This window comes from Lepisma saccharinum, chromosome 9 (genome assembly GCF_977018435.1).
Source record: "Lepisma saccharinum chromosome 9, izLepSacc3.1, whole genome shotgun sequence".
Lineage (NCBI taxonomy): Eukaryota > Metazoa > Arthropoda > Insecta > Zygentoma > Lepismatidae > Lepisma > Lepisma saccharinum.
In genome coordinates this window covers 40,337,029-40,362,595 of record NC_139237.1, presented here as the reverse complement: position 1 = coordinate 40,362,595, position 25,567 = coordinate 40,337,029, and the positions used below count along the sequence as shown (strand labels likewise).

Below are 25,567 nucleotides of genomic sequence, written 5' to 3'. Positions count from 1 at the left end.
CTCAAATTTTCTGCTAGTGTTCCAATGAAATTAACGCCACACTCTGTCCTGTCTGTTGAAACTCCGTGAAAACTGGTAATTGCTCCAAAGTTATGTTTAGGAATGTGCAGTGATGTCTTTACACATTTTTCGCCCGTTCGAAATATCGAAATATTGTGAATTTGGCATAAAATGCAAATTGTTGGCGTTTTTAGCAATTTTTTTAAAAGATGTCCTAAAGAAACTAAAAATTCCATGAAATACAACATTCTTGTCTTTTCTAGGCCATGTTTGTGTACATAGAACGTGCAAGTTTTCCAACATTTTATTCAAGAGTAAATTATAGTGCCTGTTTTATACATGGAATAATTCCGACAGACAGATTAAATCATGTATTTCCCACGATTTTTTCAACTTCTATCAAAACCAGTTGCATCACAGAGCAAAGTGGCAGGGTTCTAACAGGAGATCGAGTGCGTATCAACTGTCACACGGGAGCCACATCTTCAGTATTTGTCGCGCGAGTCGTTAGGGCATCTGACTACCATGTGAGAGACCCGAGATCAATCCCCTGCGGGGGAGAACCGGGATCTTTTCTACCTATTCAAACTGCTCAGGCGCCCACTCAGCGTCATATCAAGCGGGTACCTGGAGGAAACTTTGAGGGATAAAGATAGTCAGGAGCGTGGTGCTGATCACATCCCCTACCTTCAACCGTGATCAAGAAAGTGTGGGGCTCTAACTCCACACCCCTATACACCTTCATGGCAAAGTGCAGGGGAGCACTTTAAGTTTACTTCCACAAAAATCTGTTCCAAAATATCAAACTGTTACGAAAATACGTAGACCATATGACCTACAATTTAAATTGTAGTTTAAAAGCTCAATGGAGTATTAGGTTTCGGTATATTTGGCAGAAAAATGTTCTAAAACAAAAACGCGAATTTTGGGAAACATAACACTAACAAGTCAAAAAAAGATAATGCCAATTTTTGGTGCCATAATATATCGGTATCTGTCACATGAGATTGATTGATTTAAATTTTTTGAGTGTGTCGCCACTTATGGTCATTATGCACCCTTCAGTATATACCGGGAAAATTCCATTATCTAAAACCCTTACCTTAAAATTAAAAAGGGGGTATGGAAAATAACTTTCCCAAAATAACTTTCAAGATATCAAACTCGCACGAAGAGGCGTAGGCCATGCGACTTACAATTTGAAACAGTAGCTAGTTTAAAAACACCATGAAGGTATAATTTCAGATATTTGCCAGAAAATATGCCAAAATGAAAATGTGAATTTTGGGGAAATAACACCGAATTGTAAAAAATAAAAAATAAACCAATTTTAAAAAAAAAATAACAAAAAATCAAGGTCCCTACCAATTAGGCATAAATAAAACAACAATATCAGTTGTAATTTATTGCATTAGTAACAGTGAGTTTAAACTAATTTTCAGCATAATCACCACTGTTGTTCTGGCATTTGTCGTAGCATGGCACTACCATGGCATATGTGCCTGACAGCAAGACTGGAACTATCTCTACCGCAGTGTAGCTGTCAAATCCTTGCCCTGCCAGAAACCTCTTCAGTTAAACAAAGAGATGAAAGTCTGTACATTCAAGGCCAGGGCTGTACAGTGAGTGGTCCAAGATCTCTCACCTGAAGTGATGCAAAGGGCCCGCATGTACTCGGTGGTATGGGGTTATGCACATTCGATTGGCCTTCTGTGAATTGTCTTCACCATCGTCTGACCATACTATCACTCGCGACGTCCGTTCTGCACACCTCACACAATTGCTGGTGGCTCTGTGCCAAATTCTGAGCATGCGAAAATCTGATTACTACACGTAGGCTACATTGCAGTCGGTGGGAGACTGTATGAGAGCTGCAATCTTTAACCTAGAACTTTCCTAAAATGGCTGCATTGCAACTGTACCAGATTATGGCTGCATTGCAACTGTACCAGATTATGGCTGCATTGCAACTGTACCAGATTACGGCTGCATGCCACTTCTTCCTGAAATTAAATTAGGTACATATACAGTGCAATTCTATAAACTCCTTGTGTTAAATTTCTAATACCTACATACCCTTTTCGTCAGCAATAATGGTATAACTGCATGTTGTCAGTTACACAGTACTTCACTTGGATATACTGTACTGAAGCAAAAATCCCACTGATAATGCAAGGAAATATGACACTTTCTTTTGTACAATTCAATTGTTTCACTTATATGCAAGAGTTAAGTTGTTTGCTTTACAGAGAAGACAGAAGTAGCTTTATGCATCGAAAAATGAGTCCGCACTCATGATTCTTGCAAGCAGAGGGTTTCAAACCTCAGTGGAAATATCCACATATAAAACCGAAAATGGATAAGGAGACTGATAAATTACAAAATGTATTTCTTAATCAATCACTCTTCACTCTTATCTCATTTAGTCGTAACTTTAAAAATAATCAAATATTTTATTTTAAACTTACTGTGTATGATAAAATTCAGTAATCCTTCCCTAGCTCGTGAATTGTTTACTAATTCACTATTTTGCTGTTTGAATTCAAATCATAGAGAATAGAAAAATTAATCAATTACATTGAAGATAATATTGGTACTTTACAAATCCATACCTGGATCTGTATGAGTTTATTATTTCCATTTGCAAAAACATCGATTTAGTTTAGTTTGTAATTGTCAGGGAAGAATATAAATTTTGTCCTGGAAAACCTGGAAAAGTCAGGGAATTTCATTTCTGCTTGTTTGTAGCCACCCTGGATGAGCAGGAAACATGTTTTTGAGCAGTTTCTTGGTAGTCCCATAGCAACAGTTTATTAAGGAAATCTCCAAAGAAATCAATAGGCCTGGCAACACCGACTCGGACCACATTGATGGCTCCTTTCCCCTTCCTTCCTCCATACCTGCGAGCATGGCCCGGTTCTGCGCAAATCTTTTTCCTTGTGGTTCCCCTATAGTACTAACATGAAGAACATCTTGCAAAATTTCTTCCATGTACTTGGCAATACTCTGTACCATCATGCATTGCGGCAAAACAGTAATATGGCGATGGTGCAGGAAAAGGCAATGTGTGTGTTGTGGTTGTGGGAAAAAAAAATCTCCTGTACAAAATTCTCTAGATTTCTTTAAGTGGGGTTTCGTGACGGGCATCGTCTACAGCAAGAAAGGTGGAATTGAAGTTCTGGATCGAGGAGGCTGTGGCATCTGGATCGAGGAGGCTGTGGCATCCATTACCGTGGGTATAATCCACAACACATGGAGTGAATTAGTCAATAGATTTGATATTGTGAAAACCATTCAAGATGCCCATATAGAGGTATATTAATAATGAGAACTGTGTTCACGAAAAATTATTTGATTCAATGAATGTAATGCCATGTCTGTTGTGTCCAAGATATTTGACATAGTAAAGATATTTGGATCTGTTATGGGATGAATAATTTATGGACACCCTGTACTTTTGTTTGTGAACATTAACATTTTTTAATGCTGGCAATAACCATGCTTTCCCTTAGGCTTGTCCTACGGCCTTCCGTGTGCAAATAAATGCACCAGACATGATTTTATGTTTTTTTCTGTTTTCAAAACTACTTATATTTTCTGAATTCTAACTGGTTCATGTGCAATTTTTAGTGAGATATTGAAGGATCTGGAATCCATTCAATAATGTTATCCAGGCTATGTGTTTGGAAAGAAAACTAATGATTTGAATTTTACATTGCTTGTTTGTCAATATTGGCTATTAAGTAGGTGTTGTTTGTGTTGCAAGTGGCTAATTTGCAGTTCTTCAACTTTTCAATCTGTTTGTGGGCCGTTCCTCAAGTAATCCTAGGACTGGCCTCCATAGCAGAAAGGTTAACATAGTGTGCTACGACACCAGGGGTCCATGTTAATGTCCTTTCATCAATTTCATCATATCATCACATCCTCATTGTCACAATTAGCCAAAGTGACAGAAGAGCAAAGTAAAATAAACCAAATCAATCAATTGAATGGCATTTCCAACACACCTAGAACCCATTGTCTTGTATCATAGTACTCCTCAATTTGCTGCCATCCTTCCAACTAACTATTTGATCCTTTTGAGCTTTTTAACTTTTAACTCATGATGTGAGTTTGTTACTCCCAACAAAGGTTAAACTCAGTACCAACAAAGCAAAGTTCTGTCGTCTTCTTCGTTCACATGTTTATAAATTCTAACTCGCAGTCTATATTGTTTTCAGTGCTCTCCCCTCCCCCCATCTCTCTACATATAATTAATTAAAATTTTAAGCTCTTTCTGCGAAAAGTCAATTCCATATCCACTCATATCCACACCCACACATCCTTAACTTCCGATTTGTTTTCAATATATATGCTATGTATGAGGCTATAGAATATTCTATAAGTCATGTAAATCATTTCATTTTATTTAGATGTAGTTTTATTGTATAGGCATTTTTACTACAAGATAGCCAAAAAAAGTTTTTGCCGTTCTAGAGCATTGATAAACAAAGATCAGTACAGTGGATTGTACGTACCTTTAGGTTTCGAAGTAATCTCCATCAGCATCCAACACGTTTTGCCAACGTTCCTGCAGCTGCACAATACCCTGGTGATAAAACTCGGCGGGCTTGGATGCAAAGAAGTCCGTGAGTGCGTTCCGCAGGTCTCCCTCATTTGCGAAGGATCTCCCACGGATGTGGTTGTCGAGGGAATGAAACAGGTGGTAATCTGTTGGTGCAAGGTCCGGTGAATATGGTGGGTGGCACAGTGTCTCCCAGCCAAGTTGCTGAAGGGTCTCCCGGGTCCTCTTTGCCACATGTGACTTGGCATTGTCGTGCAGTAATGCCTTGCGATTCACAAATGCCGGCTCCTTCTGCCGCAATGCACGGTGCACCCTTTGCAACTGCTGAGAGTAGAGGACAGCAGTGATAGCTTGACCAGGTGGAAGGAGCTCATAATGCACCACTTGCCAACAATTCCACCATACAGAGAGCATAACCTTTCGTGGGTGCAGACGTGGTCTTGAGGTGTGAGGAACAGGGTCACATGGCGACACCCAATGTCTTGTACGCTTGGGAGTGTCATAGAGGACCAACTTTTCGTCACCAGTGAGCAAGTGATCAAATATGGGTGTGTTTAGGTGCCGAGTGAGCAAGGACAAACAGGGTGTCACTCGTTGTTCCTTGTTGGCTGCCGACAATGTGTGGGGTACCCACTTGCTTAACTTGTATGACTTCCCTATCCCATGCAGGTACAGTCGGACTGTTTCAGCGGAAACATGGAACCTTTCTGCAAGTTCATCACACGTTAGACCACTGTCCTCCTCGATGACTGCTTTCAGGGCCTCGTCATCCAACACATGTGGTCGTCCACTGTGAGGTTCATCCAAAAGGTTCACATCTCCTGAACTGAATTTCTGGAACCAATGCCTGGCAGGGCGTTCGTTCACGGCATTCTCCCCAAATGCCTGGCAAATGCCGCGACTTGATGCGACAGCTGACAGCCCCACTTTAAAGTCATACAACAAACACACGCGAACAAGCTGCTTCGATACCTCCATTCCTCTTTGACACTGGACGAGCTATGACTGCTGTGTGTGCGCAACGTGCCTGTATTACTGACAATCGATGGTCAGACTAACTCCCGATCGCTTGGCAGGCACATGCGTCATTTTGTTTCCTCTCTGTGAGCGCATGATTAATGGGACCTCAAAAACGGCAAGAACTTTTTTTGGTTACCTTGTATATAGGGCATCAAGTCATTACTTTTATTAATAATGAACTAAATAAAATATTGTACGGCTTAAATGTAACCCTATTAAGATAATAAATAATAATAATGATAATGTTTTAAGCCTGAAGAAAGCCTTAGAAATGGGCCCAAACATTGTGTATTGGAAACAGAAGCACTTGTAAATACTAGTGAGGGAGATTTCTTATCACAAAAATGTCCAAGCTCTAGTTATGAAAGCAGCCAGAACAACCAATGCATTGCATAAGAAATTAGTGAACTGATCTGTCCATTAAACACTCTTAGTGTCTGATTCTGCTCAGCAAAGTAATGACTTGAGAAATTTAAAGGGGGTGCAAAATCAAAAATTCTAGTCACATTTTGTTTACAACTTGTGACTGCTAATTTCCAACTCTGATCCATGGCCAAGCTAAATCGCCAAACCTTGTGAGTTTGTGAATCAATCACTGCACATTCAGTCACTAGATGGCGTGGGCATCAATTCTGGAGCAACACTCCCAAGAGTATGTTTATTTTGTCTTACATTTTAGTACATGGTACTCATTCACATGTGAAATGTCTTTTGCAGGCTCCGAGTGCCTCATCGTCATCGCCTCAAGCAAAGGCAGGCAGCAAACGGAAGAGAGATTTTGAGGAATGTATCTCGTCCTCGCATCAAGGCCCACCCCCTAACTTTGTGAGTTGTGCAGTGAAGACTGAACCCCAAGATGTTCCTTCTCAGGAAGAGACGGTTGGAAGCAGTTGGCACCCAACGCCCTCTACAGTTAAATCGGAACCAAAGGAGGAGGAGATGATTGTTGTCCCGAACACTGTTAGTGGCAGCTCCTCCCAGCAATACGGTGCTGGGATGAGTGCGTTTGGAGAGGAGGAAAGTAAACAGTTTGTTGCAAGTGACAGTAGTGCACAGTTCGGTGCATTCGAAGACAGTGACAATGATATTTCTGATTTGGAACATGAAGAAGTAATGAATTCTGAAGTAACGATTGGGAGTAAATGCCATCCTGCCGAAGGAGAAAGGTAAGTGAGTGTTTTTGATTTTCCAAGAGTGAAACTGAGTATGACAATAGTTAACCATATTTCTTCAAAACTCATTCACTTTGATGAGATATATGCATTTCCAAGGGACAGTTTAATAACTTACATGAGACTCCAGCAGCCGAAAGCAAAATCATTTCCACCCCAGAATGCAAAATTATACTTTTTGGAGGACAAAAAGTGAAAAATTCTGCTCAAATATAAAAATTTCAAAATTGGTGACTTTCTAGCAAAATATACCTGTAGTAATCACAATTTCATTAAACACTTAGGTTTTTAAATGCCATTTTCCACAATTTTGGATTGACATATGTATCAGACAATGTTGTATTGGTTACATACAAGTGAATACATATCATAAAATGCCTGGTATTTTAGATATTGTAAACAAGTTTCTAAAATTCAAATTCAGGAACATGAAAGTGAAATTGCCCAGTTGTATATAAGAAAATATCATTCGTCCATGTAATTCATTTTAAAAAGCACTCCAGGTCTGGAGACTATGTTGCCAGTTGTGAATAAAGGAGATATTTCAAAAAGGGTGGAGGGGGTTACGTGTACTTTTTTTTTAGCAATCAGACCTTATTTTGCCATTTTTTATGCCTTTGGCATTCTTTTTTTTTTAGGAACACTGGGCCAAAGGGTGGGAATAGTCAGTAATAAGAAAATATATTAGTTCCTGTTATTTCAGTATGATACTAAACCTTACAGATTAAACATGTAAGGGTAAGGAAAGGGAAAGGTACCCCTGTGGATATGCACACATGCAATGAAAGCATACGGGGTGATGTGAGGGTATATTCTTCAACTCGGCCATAGTTGGGATGATGTGATCAGCACCATGCCCAGCTACTTTTATCCCCCAGGTACCCATTTACGAGGCTGGGTGGGCCTCAGAGCCACTCAGAAACAAGGAAATGACTGGAAAAATTCCTGGTCCAGATCACATATCCTGTGATTCGAACCCGGGTCTTCCACTTGGTAGCCAGATGCTCTACGAACTGAGCTACCTTGGCTCTAAAGATTAAACATGATCTTGTGGATATCAATGGTTATTGTGCAAAGAAAATATAGATATAGGTAACAGGATCTTAAGAAATATCTCCATCCTACATGCCAATACCTTTGTCAGTGATGGCCAGTGGCACCAACTTTGAAAAACATTGGGTGGGCTGACCTCTGAAATATTTTTTATACTTTTATGCAATAATATTTGCCTTAAAATGCCTCTTTTGTTCGTAGGCTTTCATGTTTGAAAACTGTTTCAGGCAATTTCTGAGAGAAATACTAACTTACTTAATTCCTGTTGTTCCTTGTGGAATATGGGACATCAACAAAGCATCTCCACCTGGTCCTACTGATGGCAATTCTCATCACTACATTTCAGCTCTTTCCTTCCTCCAGTCTAGTGCCTCTCTCTCTCTCAACAGCCTCATTTTCCTTCCTCAATGTATGCCCTATCCAATTCTATTTTCGCCGCTTTATCTGTATGGACACCTCAGTTTCTCCAGTTTTTCTCCAAAGTTCTTGGTTTTGAATCACTTCTGGCCATCAGATATTCAAATATTTTCTCAGGCAGCAATGGATGAAGGTCTGTAGTTTAGAAGTTATCGTTTTTGTTACTTTCCCTGTCTTGGACCCATAAAATAACACTGACTTAAAATGTAAGTTTGGTCTTCATAAATATTTTCTTGTTTTTCCATACTGGATGGAGCCTCACAAATGTGCTTTTTGAATACATTGAGAAACATCCTGTGAAGCCGTACGTTGTATGCCACCACACTGCCTAGGTAAGTAATGCTATCCACGTCTTCAATATCTCTTCACCGATACTAAACGGATCAGTTTTTGTGGAGTTGATCCTCAATACCTTGGTCTTCTTGGAGTTAATCACAAGTCCTGCTTTCTTTGCATTTTCTATCAAATGTGGTAGTTTTGTTTGCATATCACCATGTGCTTCAGACAAGAAACACAAATCATCTGCAAAATCAAGGTCTTCTAGTCTGTTATTCAATCTGCATTGGATACCACGTCTTTTCCCTCCTATTACATTTCGCATCACTGCATCGATCACAATCAGGAACATTGTGGGTGATAATATACAACCTTGTCTTACCCCAGACTGTATGTCTATTGGCTCAGATACACGGCCTTCATGTATAATCAAGTTTCTCAGATAAGACCAAGAATTTTTGTCACACATTCCATAACGTTTCACTTCCTTCCACATTGCCTTTCTGTTGACCGAGTCAAATGCTCTCTCGAAGTCAATGAAAAGTGCATGGAGACGAGATGACCATTCTATATATATTGCTCCAAAATTATCTGCAAGATGTTAATTTGATCGATACAAGAGCAATTTGGCGAAACCCTGCCTGTTCTCTTCTGAGTCTCAAGTTAACATGTTCTTTAATACTGTTTAGGATAACTGGTAAATACCTTACTCAGAATGGAGAAAAGTGCTATACCTCTCCAGTTGTCACACTTTGATGTATCCCCTTTTTTCGGTAGCTTCACCAATAGACCACACCTCTAGTCCTTAGGCATCTCTCCCTCAGTCCATATCTTCTCTTTCACAATCCCACTACAAGGCTCTCCCTTCTACAGCGGTCTCTTTTCTACAGGCTTCCTTGCTCATGTAATAACCTGCCTCCAAATGTTGGCATATTCTTGCCAGTGCACAGTTTCGAAAATTGTTAACAATGTATGTGTAATCTTAATTTTTTCTTTGTCATCTTGTACTCTATTGTTTTGTTGTTGTTTTTCTGTTGTTACTGTTTCAGTACAAAATTGAATCTGAAACTTTTGCCGTGGTGTTTATGTCACTTTTCATCACTTCTGGTGATATGTTGTCAACACCTGCTGCTTTACCATTACGTATCTCTCACAGAGCCTGTTTCATTTCTCCTACTGTTGGAACATCAGCCTTCATTCTCACTATCATCTTTATCATCTTCCTCGTGCCCTTGGTCTATCTCAGCATCCACACAGCAATTAAGGGTTGCAGAGAAGTGCTCTTTTCAACGTCTCAGTTGGTCCTCAATATTTGTAAGGAGGGTACCATCTTTACTTCTCACTGCAAATATATCTTGTAGATTTCTCTGCATCTGTTTCCCTGACAGAACTTTTGTGATGTACAGTTCTATAAGATTTCTCTTTTTTGCTGCTTCCTCCGGCTGTTGGGACAGATTGTCTACCCTACGAACACTACTCTTTACTTCTCGATCCTTCTCTGTATACTTTGTTTGCAATTCTGCCTTCCTTTGGTAGGATTACGTATTTATGTTCACATCAACATATTTTTCTTGAGAATAAATATTTAATTTTTTATAGACTGATATGAAGTCAGCATTTTGAATGAAAAGTACCTGGAGCCCTTTGACTACAAAAGGGCCCCAGGTTTGATACCCAGCGGAGGCACATAGTGGCTTGGATCTAGTCTCAATCAGCTTATCTATGCATAAAATGGACTCAAAACAAAAACTAGGAAAGATGCCAAGTTGGGAGGATGAGATCCTCCTGCTCCTCCATTCCCCACACTGCTCATCATTCATCATTCTTCCTCGTTCTCACAATTAGCCGAAAGTGGCAGAAAGCGACTATAGGTAAGAGAATAATTAAATAAACCATTTATCCTCATTGTCATGATTGAGAGAAGTGGAAGAATAGATGTGGAGGTAAACAGAAGAGGACAAATGAATGGTGGTGGACTATATCAAAGCGTTCGAAGAATAATATGGAATAGGAGGTGCAAGAAGGTAATATGTAACATACTATGTGCCAATAATTACGTATGGAGCAGAGACTTGGATAATGACATAGAGAGACTAAGAAAAGATGCAGGCAGTGAAGATTAAGTTTCTAAGGAGTCTTTTGAGGAAGACTAGACGGGATAGAATAAGAAATGAGGAGATCCGACAGACAGTGGGTGTAGTGAAGCTTCAGGACAGAATAGATCAGGCACAGATGAGATGGTTCGGACACATGAAGAGGATGGATGCAGAAAAACTGCCAGTAAGAGCTTACAATGCACAAGGAGTGGGAATAAGGCCAAGGGGGAGACCAAGATGTTGGTGGAAAGAGCAGATAGTGGAGAGTGTTAGGAGACAAGATTGGAACACCTTGGAAAGAGAGGAGTTGTGAAAGACCAGGAAAAAAATGGAGAGGCTTGACTTCTATACTAACCCAGCCAGAGGCAGGAAACAGCGAAGGATGATGATGTCATGATTAGCAAAAGTTACAGAAAAGTGACGCAAAAGTAGGAGAAATACATAAATTTGAAAACTATGTATATTAACTAAAGAAAATTGTCATTTCTGCAGGAAATAACTCGTACATACTTCTTGCAATATGATAAAATTTTTGAGGAAACTGTCGTATAAACCTGAGTGTTCTAAACGTATTGTAATTTTAAAATTTGTGAACAAATACTATCGCAAAAATAATTGTAATCCCAGAAACTCTATCATTCTTGTAACAATAATTTATTGCTGGTGAGATCCTATATACTGACGATGATCAATGCTGTTAACGTACCGAGCCATTTATTGCTGGCACTATTCCCTTGTCAGTGCAGTGGATATTCCATTGCTCGTTTGTGCACTGCAAGTTGTGTCTTACACAGCAATTAATGACATTTTGGTGCCTCTTACACCATGAATATCCACAGGATTTGTTCCGGGGGTGACGCAAACGAGGCACTTTTTTCCAGTGGTGCAGCAAACAAGGCAAAATAGCGATGCAGCTAAAAAAACGTAGCTGTTAGCAGGAATATATTCATATATGTCAGTTAGTTATCTGGATACCTGAATTCTTCAGATACTAATTAATAAATTACGCAGATATCTATAATCTAGAATCTAGATAATCTGTACCTCCATATAATAGACTGTCTTTATGAACCTCCTGCAAAATTAAGGGTTGTTGTCGATCTTTTCTGACGCTGTTGCCACGTTCAAAATTCACCTCAAAATGCTGAGAAAAAATGTAGCTGTAGCGAAATTTTCGCTACAACTACAGGAATTTTGTAGCTTCGCTACCGCTACAACTACAATTTTCAAAATGTAGCGTCGCTACAGCTACAGCTACAAATTTTGTAGCTAGCTACAGTAGCAACGCTACAAGTAGCTCGCTACTTCTGACCACTGGTGTGGATGCACTGGTTGGTGCGAAAATTATGAATCTGCCTCTCCCCTTTTTGCAGGATACCTGGCATAGTTACAGATATTCAATTTTTTTCTGTTGTGAATTTTTGGTCCACATTGGAATTGTTATAGTAGTTCCTTTTCGACTCAATAGTGGATTTCAGGGGGAAAAATATTAAGGGAAAGTTAATATTCCCTCAGGGGTGTAAGGGGTGCTCCTTCCATGTAGTGCACCCAAGTGTCAACCTCACTTCCACATAGTACACCCTGGACTGCAGACTAACGAGGCTCTGGCGACTGGCCCTATGGCCAGTATAATTTTGTTTGTGTTGTCCTATGTTTTGTCCTTATTCGTGCTGAGTGCTCCTTTACAGCCTCAGCTTTTAACGAAAGTCAGAAGATTTTAATATTTTATGATTTTAGTTATGCAACATTAGAGTTGTTATGTGTAACGATAAGGGGCTGGACCCCGTGATGTGATGGGTGCAAAATAGCCTTAGTGCTGACGCACCCAAAATTTTAAATTCAAATTCAAATTCAAATTAATATTCCCTCAAAATATTTGTTTCAGAAGGAAATAGTTTGTTACTATTATGAACAAATATCTCGTGTTCTATCGACCATGACTGAAACAATCTTTTCATCATTTGTTGCCAGGAAGGCTTCAAGACTATAACTATTATGTTTGTAGTGTGGATTACGTTTACTTGTCATACTCAGTTTCATTCTTTTCTAAATTTGTGTCTTTATGCACACAGGTGATTCTCTCCAAATGCAACACTTATTTCATATCTGAGTTTTCTTTTACCTCCTTCTTTTTCCTTTCTTTTACCTATTAATATTACATATTGTATAATACGACATATTTAGCTACATATCCTTTTGATAATACATATTTAGGTACATATTTTATCAATTATTGTTACATATTTATGTACATATTTTATCAATTATTGTTACATATTTATGTACATATTTGATACTTTGATATTACATAAAAAATCCAGGCTCTACTAATGACTTTTTTGCTGTTGCATTCATGGCCCATTCTAAGTTTACGGTGCCAGCTGGCACGCCTTTCTAAATTATGTCAGAGGACATTTTTACTTCAGGGATTGATGTGAATTTCAGCAGTGTCGAAGGCATATTTCTCAATAACCAAAACAAATATCGCCGAGATATTATGCATATCTCATTTTTGTGTTATTATCTGGGTTTAAAACATATGTCGTGATGTAAATGTCCATTGTGTATATTTGAAAAAAAAATGTAAAAGCTGCTTGACATGTTTTGGTCTTTAAAGTGCTGCCCTGCCATTGGTTTTGTTATTTTTTTACTATATCACTCAAACTTTAAATTTCTTGTTTTTGTGCTGCTCAAGCAAGAACAGGCCATCTACGAGTTGCACATGTAGTTGGAGTGACTCTTCCTCTATACAAACCAGTTACTCAACATAGTCTCCATTTAAAGCGATGCATTTGCACCATCGTTGAACCCAACTTTCAAATCCTCTTTGAAAAAAGTCCGGTGTGCACTGCCGGACATCCACAGAAGGCTACAGAATGTGTACGGAGATTACACCATTGACAAGAGCAATGTGCAATGTGGCTGAAGAAGTTTACAGAAGGGGAAACAAACATTGAAGACAACTGTGCAGTGGGAGACCATCAACTGCGACCACTGACACGAATCGTCAGCGAGTGGATGAGTTGATTGCATGTAATTTTCCTTGATTTCCTGGAATGCGGCCGTACCATCAATAGCGAGCTGTACATTGAAACACTCCATAAGCTTAGAGAAGCCATTAGGAGGAAGAGACCGCACAAGAATCTGAAAGCGATCCACATTCACCATGACAATGCACGACCACACACCTCTTTGGCAACAATCAGGTGATGGGCAAAATGGGCTGTTCCGTGGTCCCCATCCACCGTACAGCCAGATCTAGCACCCTCAGACTACTTGTTTGGTCCCATGAAGGACAGTCTTCGGGGACAACGATTGGATGACACAGACAAGGTGAAAGTGGATGTCGCACAGTGCAAACCGGACTTTTTTCAAATATGATTCTAGAGTTGGGTTCAACGATGGCTCAAATGCATCGCTTTAAATGAAGACTATGTTGAGTAGCTGGTTTGTATAGAGGAAGAGTCACTCCAACTACATGTGCAATTTGAACGATCTACATCAGTTAATAAAGTGGTTATGACCACTTTTGCATTACTTTCGGTACAACCCAGGTACAAATGAGCAATGGGAGCATGGTTGATATAATCAGCTGGTTGCCATGTAATTCTGCCCCTATCAAAATGTGGGGCATTCTTCAACACACCATTGTCACCTTTAGTCAGTACCAAGTGTTTGTATCATCATGAAGGGTAAAGCCATACATAGTGGAAGCAGAGACTTAATATTTAAAGTTGGCTCCCCAATGTCATGTCTTTGCGTTGTAATCAAAAGGGTCCCGTGTTTGATACCCGATGGAGACACACAGGGGTTCAGATCCCACTTTAAATTGTAGGTCCAGTCCTGATTAGCCTTACTGTACATAAAGTGGACTTAAAACACCAAGTCAGTCAATCAATCAATTAATACAGGGTGATTCTTTATGTAGTTTACAACTTCAATAATTTATAATTATTTATTGGAACCACATACAGACTTGGTTTATATGTCAATATGCAACAAAACACTTCAAGTTTTTTATTAGAAATCTGTTATGGTTCAATGTGTGCACCGTTGGTCATCCTGGACACATCCCAACGAAAGTCAATTTCCTGCCAAACATTAACCAGCATTTCAGGGGTAACATTAGTGATGGCTGTTGTGATGCGATCTTCAGTGGCGCAGGAATGTTTTTCATTTGGGGGGGGGTACATAATTCAGCATCCCATATATATAAACACACATTCTACTGCACCTAGAAATACATTTCGGGGGTTCAACCAAGTGTTGCAATAATAATAATAACAATAATATTTAATTTAATTAAAATATTAATGAAATATGTAAGTTAATTAATATTGTATTGTTGTTATTACGTGAATAGGTAAAATATAGTAAAATAATATTAGAGATATAACAGCATCTAGCTTGCATGTACATATCCTTTTGATAATACATATTTAGGTACATATTTTATCAATTATTGTTACATATTTATGTATAAAAACAAACTGCCCTGGCAAGGAATTTAATGTCAAATAGAAAAATAATTGAATATTTATTGAATAACAAACAAAAGTTAGAATATTTTATGGATATTATCATTAGTTGTGTGCATAAATCCTTGGAACCTTTCAAAGCTGTATAAGCCAAATTCATTGCCTTCCAATAAGTTTAGCGGAAATAACCATCGATTATATAACAAATGCTAAACAATTATATTTCAATTATTTACTTTTACTTCTTGGTAAATCTTTCGGGGAAGTGTCCGGACCCCCTCCTAAATACGTCCTTGATACTTAGGTATAATGTGAAGACATGGGAAATATTTTATTTTAGAACAGCACACACGAATGTCCTGTTATTTAATGCAAAATTTGCATAACTATTTTTTCTTTGTTTTTCTTAGAATGTATGTTTTTTTAAACAGATTTTAAAATCAGATAACAATTCTGAAACATATATAGCTCTGGACTTCGTTCTGGGCTTATTTGAATTTAACAGAATGGAAACTTAGGAGTTCGAAATGTGAAAATTGCCAGCAAAGATACATGTATTCATTTTAATGCAGGTTGAAATTAAAAGGGGTGAGGAGGATCTTGAGCCACCCCAACCAGGAATAATCATCTCCCACCCACTGGATATAGAAACCACATTTTGAATATATCATACTTATAGAGTTCCACTTGAGTTCATTCTAATTTTAAATTCCCATAGCTACACATAAAAATATCTTTAAACAATTTATGGCAGATGTGTACCACATCCAATGTCTTTTAGAAGCCATGTATTTGGTATTTACTCAGACATCTGTAGGGCATTGTATTAAAAAAATTAAAAAAAACTGTGTTGAGATGGTTCCCGATCAACTCATAAAAAGTCTAACTTTGAAATATTTGTGAAACATTTGACAAAGCATTTATTTGTTATATAATTAGCTGTACCTAATAACACTCTTCAAGCACTGAAAGTACTATCATTACATATACAAAACCGAAATCCTTCAGATGTCAGATGAAGCAAGGAAAGGCATACGCTCAAAAGTTGTTTTTTTTTTCTTTCAATCTTTGGTGGACAATATGAAGAACCGCTCAAGGTTTCTTTTCATATAGAGTAGTATTAAATGCAGATACATGCGTGTGTTTTAGGGTGACATGTCAATTTCTCGTTTATGTGAAAAGGTAAACTTTAATGTAAGCAAAAGCATGTGCACATCACAGTTAAAGATATTCGCATCTACAAAGAAAATCCAAAACACATTCCCCCCTGCTGGCCTCCGTAGCGGAGGGGTTAGCATAGCATGCTTTGACGTCAGAGGTCCCAGGTTGGGCATGTGAGTGTTCATCTATTTCATCATATCATCACCCATCCTCATCTTTGCGATTAGCCAAAAGTGGCAGATATGCGATGTAAAATAAACCAAATAAATCAATCAAACATTCCCATCTCGCTCAAAGACCTTGCGAATCCAATCCAAAATCTACCAATAGAACCTGCAGTGAGTTTCATTTATCTCGTGCATTCATCTGACTAATGCAATTTTCTTACAGTTTAACTTTAGGGTATAACTTAAAATGGCGTTGTGTTTGTATTGCATTCGATACCAAAATTAGATTTTAAGTGATTAATGTCCAATTATAAGTATACCTAATACATAGGTAAAAATAATTCCCTCCCCCCTCCTCTGATAATACCTATCGCAAATTGAACCCTGTTTAAATGTCTAGAAAAAAATTCATTTCACCTAGGAATGATATCGCGATGCGATGAGTTGAGAATTGTCACAGTCTCCTGTGTGGCGAGGTCCTTCTCGTTCATGTTTGTGTTTATTTTTGTTTTGGTTTCCACTCAGAAGTTATTAAAACTTATTCTAGATTCACTTCATGCTCAGATAAGCTAATCGCGACTCTATTTTCAAAATCTCTTATTAATATATAGTAGGTTTAAGTATAGTTTTCCGAACACCCTCTTACAAAGTTATGATAAATATGGGTGAGGTACAGCAGTACATTGTACCCCCAAGTTGTTCTGTAGTGTATCGTCTCGTTAGTGTAAGTATTTTGTTTTGGAAAATTCCATTTTAAATATTTAAAAGAAAATGGGATCAGTCATACACTCTTCAGATGAAGATTTGTATCTTATCTTCGAATAGACGCGACCACTTCTTTAGAAAAGTGTACCCCCTTCCCCCTTACGCAAAGGAGCATTCGTCTGCAGCGTGATTGTCTGAGAGCAAATCTGATTCCATCGTTCCACACACATTTTAAGCAATTTTCATCTCCTTAAAGAAGTTTCCAAGAACTTAGGTCAATGAACTAACTAGTAGCAACCACAATGTAGTAGAATAAGTTTAGAATGGTTTGAATTTGTGTGGTAAGGAAGATAATGTATAGGCCTATAAGTTATAAACAATATACAGTAGACTCACGATTATCCGAGCTAATTGGGACTGAGATTGCCTCGGATACGGAAAAACTCGGATAATACGGAGATAATGTGCTAATAGGTCGTAAATGACGAAACAACACTTAAAACTGTATAGTAATTATTTGTTACTAGTATAACATAAATGAGAAGATTACTTTTTCCGCTTAGAATAGGCCTACACAGACTTAAACACCACCGTAACAATCGGATACACCAACAATGTAACGAACACGTGCAGCGCGGACAGTGACTTGACTCCATAAACAAACAGGGGGTTGCGTTATGAAGTGCGATGTTTTCCAACCACTCCCTCGGTTAACCCGGAGCCATGGTTAATCGGGACTCAGTTAATCGCGAGTGTACTGTACACTTTTTTTATTGGGTGAACTTTCAAATAGGTTATTTGACCTTGCGTCTGCTGTCAAATTAGCAAGGGGCGTACAGGGGGTACAGTACCCCCCTTCAAAAATTTAGGGGGGTACAATGTACCCCTGTACCCCCCTGTTCCTGCGCCACTGGCGATCTTGAAGTTCATGAAGATTATGAGGTAGGGGAGTGGTGTACTACACCCTATCTTTCACAAACCCCCACAAAAAAATAGTCGAGTGGAGTGTAATCTGGAGACCGTGGTGGCCAGGCAATTGGTCCACCATGACCTATCCACTTGTCTGGGAAACGATGATCAAGGAATTCCCTTACCTCTGTCAGGTAGTGCGGCGGGGTGCCATCTTGTTGCCACCATATGCGCCCATCATGGTCATCTTCATCCAACTGTGGAAGAAGGAAGTTCTGGAGCATATCCAGATAGACTTTGCCGGTGATGGTGCTCTCAGCAAAGAAGAATGGTCCGTACACCTTTTCTCTGGAAACAGTGCAAAACACGTTCACTTTGGGACTGTCATGAACCAGCTGCACGTGCTCATGTGGTTTTTCCATGCCCCAAATGCGACAATTGTGTTTGTTGACTCGGCCGGAGAGGTGGAAAGTTGATTCGTCTCTGAATACCACATTGTGCAAGAATGACTCATCATCACTGATACGGTTCAACATGTTAACACAGAATTTTTGTCGGGTTTGTTTATCCGCTTCACTTAGTGCTTGAACCAAGATCACTCAGTATGGCTTCATGGCCAAACGTTTACACAACACACGCCAAACAGTGGTCTGAGGGATACCAGTTTCGCGTGATGCACGCCGTGTAGATTTTTCGAGTACTGTGAACAAAACTCTCCCTAACAGCTTCCACCATATCGTCAGCCACTGGTGAATGCCCTGGAGCCTTTGTGTGTCGCACAGAACAACCTGTTTCGATAAATGTCTGGTGCCATTTGTACACTGTTGGTCTGCTGGGCAGGTCCTTGCCGTATTCTGTGCGAAACTTTCGCTGTACACTCGTTCCTGACTTGGTTTCTTCGAACCAGAACACGCACTTAGCTCTTTCTGCCATTTTCAACGATAGACCGGTGGCACCGCATGTGATCAACTCCGCAACTACATGCTACGTGAGTCAAAACTTGAAGTGTTTTGCTGCATAATGACATATAAACCAAGTCTGTATGTGGTTCCAATAAATAATTATAATTTATTGAAGTTGTAAACTACATAAAGAATCACCCTGTATTTAAAGTTGAATTTTTTCCAGAAACAAAAGAAGGCAAAGGTAATGTAAAGTAAAGTTCCCCATGCACATAGCACTGTGCCATGAAGGTACATTTAGGGGATGTAGTGGGTGTGCACCACACATTCTCCATCTCAGCCATTTTGGAGGTGATGTGATCAGCACAATGCTTTGGCCACCTTTAACCCCCCCCCCCAGGGTTGTCCCCAGAGACCCATTGATTTGAGGCTGGATGAGCCCCAGAGCCACTTTATGCGGGGACAAGGAAAAATTCCGACCTTAGGTCACCCAACCCTGGATTCAAACCTGGCCTCCCACATGGCAATCAGATGCCATACCTACTAGACCACCACAGTTCATAGAAACAAGAGAGAGTTATAAATATGACAACATTGGGCTCTCAGGCACAAGTGAAGGGGAGCGTTCTGCTCTTCAGTGCTGCGAGAGGAGTAAACAAATGACTGTCTCTTTTAGTTTGCAAGTTGCACACAGTCTTTATCTTCTTGGTGTATATGTTATTCACTAAAATTATTTCCAGTTGGTGAACAAAATGTAGAAGAACAAATTCACAGGGATAATGCAATGTAGAGATTTTGCAGCTGTGGCATCGTTATGGGCAAAATTGCTTTATCTTAACTAAAATGTGTCAGTGAAGTGGTTTTGAAAGAATCAGTAAAGTGTCTAGTTTTGAGAGAATCACCCACATGTATTTGGTAGCACATTGAATACTGGCTGATTAAGACTTGTCAAGTTCTTGCAATTGTATGTGCACATGTCTTATTGTGTAGATTGTGGGTATTCTGTAGTACTTTTATTGTAGTCTTCCCTTTTCTTTGTTTTGTTTTCGGTGCTCGATTTTAGTGTGTTTGAACTGATCATATTTGCAGGTAGGCTACTACCTAAAATGAGTCAATGTGCAACATCTGCTTCTTATTATGTTTTCGTATTTTATTGATTTATTACCAATTAGAGAAAGCCCAAATTCTCCATCCACAGTTTTGAAGATGTTATTTGAGGGCGCTTTTTGTGTGAAACAGTATCAAAATGACAAACTGACAGGCCTGTCAGACTAACATAATTGATGTGGCATGAGAAATACGTCCTTGTTTTATTCAGCACTCACTTCTATAATACGATTTTGATGATTCACTGAGCTCTTGATTGTGACAAATATGCAATATCTCTGTCTATTAGGAGTATTGAATGCGTTCGGAAGTGAGACATTTTGTGTGTAACTACAGATGCACTTGCATTATATGCATATCCTAGAATGCCTTCATGCATGAATTTTCAGTGTGTCAAAGTTTTAAAGAATAAGGATGAATATGTGTGACATACTTGTTTTGTATGCTGTTGTTTCCTTTTGTTTAGCCTTTACAGTAGTGGCATATGAAGGGAAATTTCTGTTGGGTGTCTACCAATCTTGAAATCTTGGAAATGTCCGGGAAATTTACTCTTTTTTCCTGTAAAAATCAGCATTTTATAGATTTGCAAACAACAAAAAATACAAAAAGCAAGAAATTTAAAATTTTTTGCAGGGAAACTATATTTTACTCTGATTTACTGAGTATTGCTGGTAGTTACAGTAGAAATTGTATAGTGAATACTCTAGGTATTTTTACATAGAAATGTACTACAAGAAGTGGTTATTGGTGTTTACTGTTTTCTTTGGCCGGTAGGATAGTTCCGAATTCACACACATAATCTCACATTTGACAAAAACAAATTATTAACTACAGGGTATCCAAAAAATCATGCAACTGAGATTTTTCACAGTACATAACTTTTGTACAAAAAGCGATAAGAAACATGAATCTTACATTGAGTATTAATTTTGTCCATGTGGATATTGTGTTAAACATTAAACTAGAAAGTTGTGCTGTACATGAACTTTCAGAATGGGGAAAAAAGTTACTAAGGTGTAAAAAGTTGTGTGAAGTGAGAATAGACATGGATAGAAGACAGCTGTGGAGTCACCTGAAAAAAAAAAATGATGTGCATTGATGGTCTCTGTGAGTGTTTACTGTATTGAATATTTTTTTTATGCATTACAGACAATTATCCACAGATACCATCAAAATTTTTGCAAGCGACTCCACAGCTGTCTTATATCCATGTTTGTTTTCACTTCACACAACTTTTTAACTTTTTCTTCATACTGAACATTCATGTGCAGCACAATTTTCTGGTTTAATGTTTAAAAAATATCCACATGGGCAAAGTTAATACCCAGTGGAATATTCATGTCTCTTCACTTTTTGTACAAAAGTTACGTACGTTCAAAGTCTCGGTTGCTGGACGACCCTGTGGCCAAGTGGTTAGCACATTGTGCTGCCAAGTGGTTAGCACATCGTGCTGCGACACCAAGGGTCCCGGGTTCGAATCCCGCTCAGGCTTGGTTGTTTGTGAATGTCTTCATCACTTTCATAATTTCATCACTCATCCCCAACTTCGCAAATTAGCCAAGAGGCACAAAATGCAAAGTAAAATAAACTAAATCAATCAGTCAATCAAAGTTTTGGTTGTGTGACTTTTTGGACACCCTGTAGAACAAATGGCATTATTTTTTTTTGTATTATGTAAAAAAAATTAGCTAATTCTAAAATATATCATTACGAACCTCTTAAACTTTTAACTAACACTGCAAGTGAAATTGGTTAGCCACAATTGGTAAAATCCAAAATTTCCATTCCCTGCCTCCTCCTCCCCCCCCCCAAAGCTGGTGTTTTATTTGACAAAAAACGTCCATTCAAAAAAGCTGTTTTTTTTTTTTTGCAACTTGAACAAGCGTGTACCTGAAAACCTCCTATCCCGAGAGGTTTGATGATTTAAATCAGGTTGATTTAAATTGTGTGTTTTCTTGTTTTTCTTTTACATTTGTTTTTAATCACTTTAATTGTTTAATTGTAAAGAAATAATTTATTGAATAATATACATCAGAATCACTTTTGGTGAGTATACATTAATCTCATAATCATTCAATGGTGTTTGTTAGTTTCTTAGATACTCTTTAACATTTCCAAAGGAAAGGCATGGGAACAAAATATACATACTGATGGGGGTGAATGAAGCTCATATGAAAAAAAGTAATATATGAACTGTAAACACACCAACTTCTGTTGCTTTAACCCTTTCTGGTCCAATCTCGGAAGATGCCCATCCTGTTTTTTTTCTTTTTCTTCTTCACATTTAGAACCCTATTCGACGTGCTTCCTCATGTAGTAGGGACACTAGCCAACAGATAGAGCAGGTTGTACTTTTCTGTTTCTCGGCAGAATATTTCTCATTCATCACTCAGTTCGTGGTAAATGTAAGGAACATAAATTTAAGGAAGAAGGGAAGACCATCATCTTCTGATGTTGAGCAAAAGCTAAATGGGAAGATGCATTTTATAATGTGAAATGAAAAAAGTCAACAAATTACTGCAGGGTTTGCAGCAGAAGAAATGAGAAAGGTGAAGGAGAGAAGCTATTTTCTGCTGCGAGACATGCAACAGGAAACATGGACTTCATACTGCATGTAATTAAACAACACATGTCCTAAATCAAAGGCAGGAACATGAAGTATCATACTCAAAACAAAATTATGAACAAAAATACTTTAATTATATTATGTAACATAAAAATAATAAAATCATCAGATGAGTTCATATTTATGTTTTTCTTTTTAAAATAGTAGGATAATTACAAGTAATCCACCAACCTTTTTCCTGCCCAAAATAAATTAGAACTGGGAAGTATGTGGGTGGCAGAAAAAATGGATTGGAAGGGGGTTAAAACTCATTAATTTTCATAGGCAAAAATAGCAAATATTTTGTGTGGAATAATACACAAAATACTAATCACGTTAAACTGTAAATGGTGTAATTATCATTAAGCTCTAAATTAACATGGCAGCTGATAATATTTTGCAAACTATCATCAAAAGAATTGTTACGTTTAAGCCATTTGCCATCCTAATGGCTTGGCTGCGACAGGGTTTGAAAAAACCTGTTGTTTTTTTTTTTTTAAAAAAAAACCTGGGCTCAGGTGGGATTAATTGGGTTTTTTCGGGTTTAATTGGTTTTTGCAGGTTTTGTCAAGCTTTTATAAATAAAATGTGAATACATGTAATAATATTCACATTTGTAATTGCCGCTCAACCTACCCACTGCACTTCGCTGCCCGGCACACAAACTAGCAGACCACAACAAACTGCTAAACCATAGTAATGTTTATTTTTTATCCTTTATTCCCTTACGATTTCCTGGTTACCTCTGTGCCTCTGTGGATAGCAAGTTTGTATGTTTGAATTGATATTAGCAGATGCTGCAATAATGGATACATTACAATATAAGATACGACTTTTGTCAGAAGCATCAAGAGTTCAATTGCAGGTGTGTACTATTACCTTCAGTCACAAGCATAATAAAATAGCGATAGCATAGATAGTATACATAGTATTCCCCGATAGTTGATTTTTTTTCAAGAAATATGCTGTTAACATAGAACGTAATAGTTGTATTGTTGTAATAATGTAGTAATCATGTAATTCTATGCTATTTGGTATACAAACTGCAGTAACGAATGTATTCAATATTGAGCAAACATAAATATATTGCTGTTCAACATACATATTGGAATCTTTTGTCTAAAGTACCTGCAGAATCTACAGCTTAATATAGGCCTATGTAATTTCTTAATAAAGATTAAATGTTTGTATTGGCGTACCGAGCTCTGATATTTCGTTCTACTGCATTTCAATATTAGAAGTGTTGTGCATTTTAAATAGCAAAATTAATCTCGAGTTATAATGACATTCGTGATCGCATTCTAAGAATCTAAAATGCAATCTTCATTAGTGTACACCTCTATGAAGTTCCTTCATTTCAGAAATCATTGAAATACCAAAGTTAATGAAAAAACCCACTGGGTTTAAAATGGTTTTTTCAAGTGGGCCCAACCTGAAAAAAACCTGCTGGTTTATTTTGGGTTGGGCCCACCTTGGCGAACCCTAGGCTGCGAGAGGTTTTTAAATGTGAATTGGCGGAATAATTAATGCTCTTGCCCCTGACCATTATTTATTTAGGATTCATATATAAAGGGGGGAGGTCACGCTCAAGCTGGATCAGAAGGTAATTAATTACTGATAACACTGGTCTACAAAATTCAACTTTGTAAAATTTTCGAGCACCAAAATGGGTTATCCCCATGTATTTCGACCTGCTGAACACGAATCTGGCATTGGTTTTTCCACAGCACCCTCAGTTTTTGTGTAAAGTGTACTATTCGCTATGTAATGCTATTAGGTTTCTATGATGCTCAAACAATATGATTTTGTCTCTAAATACTAATATATCAACACAAAAGTCCATAAAATGCTAGTGAAATATTTTTCATACATACCTAGATTACTTTTGGACGTTTGCTGCGCCTCTTATGGGTGCCACTACTATCCTGCAGTAGTGTCCAACAGTAGTCAACCATCATACTTGTTGCACATTGCCCCTGATAGCGTTGCTCCAATGTAGATATGGTCTGATGAAATCCTTCCCCATGTTCATCGGAGACTTGTCCAAGAGCACGAGCAGGAAAAGAATTCAAGTGTGAGTGGAGAACGTGCATTTTTAAAGACATGTTACTACTGAGATATCGGTAAGACTGTAGTAGTTCGTTGACAAACACATCACTATTGTCTGCTCTCTTGTTTCCAAAAAAATCAGAACACAGTTTTTTGAAAGAATTCCAGCAGTCCAGTTCAAGAGGGCTCAAAGCTGTGACAAAATCAGGATCGTGAAGAAGCCATCTAATTTGAGGGCCAACGAACACACCAGCTTTCACTTTGGCTTCACTCAACGCAGGGAATTTCTGACGTAAGTACATAAAACCAGGTCCATCTTTGTCCATTGCAACAACGAATTACTTCATAAGTCCAAGTTTTATGTGAAGTGGTGGTAACAAAATGTCTTTCAAGTTCACCAATGGAACGTTTGCTACGTTCTTGCAACCAGGTTCCATTTGTGTACGGGCAGGCCAAATCCTTGTGTCGTAGTGACTTTTTCGATCACGGCTATCCCACTCACAAAGGAAACAGCAATGCTTTGTATACCCTGATTGTAATTCTGTAAGTATCCCAATTACTTTAAAGTCAGCACAGATTTGCCACTTGTGGATGTTATATTGAACTTTATTCAACAAAAGTTCCATACTGCTGTATGTTTCCTTCATTTTAGTGGCATAAGCTACGGGAATAGGAGGATAAACATTGCTATTGTGCAGGAGTACCACTTTGAGGCTAGTTTTGGAGGCATCAACGAATAGTCGCCATTCCACTGGTATATGTTTCAGTCCCATAGCATTAAATAGACCATTCACATCATTGCAGTAACAGAGTGAGTCTTCCATGACAAAGAATGGTGTGAAGGCAGCCTGACGATTTTGAAAGAAACAAACCCTAGCATCTTTCT

At 38.3% G+C, this 25,567-nt stretch overlaps 1 protein-coding gene across 1 annotated transcript in view; it reads left to right on the top strand.

Moving 5' to 3' along the window:
- The window catches only part of LOC145992638 (uncharacterized), a 99,481-nt gene that overhangs the window by 23,320 nt on the left and 50,594 nt on the right, over positions 1-25,567 (top strand). The window contains exon 3 of the mRNA XM_083129009.1: positions 6,302-6,750. Coding sequence (XP_082985135.1) covers positions 6,302-6,750 — 449 coding nt within the window. The remainder of the gene's footprint in view (positions 1-6,301; positions 6,751-25,567) is intronic.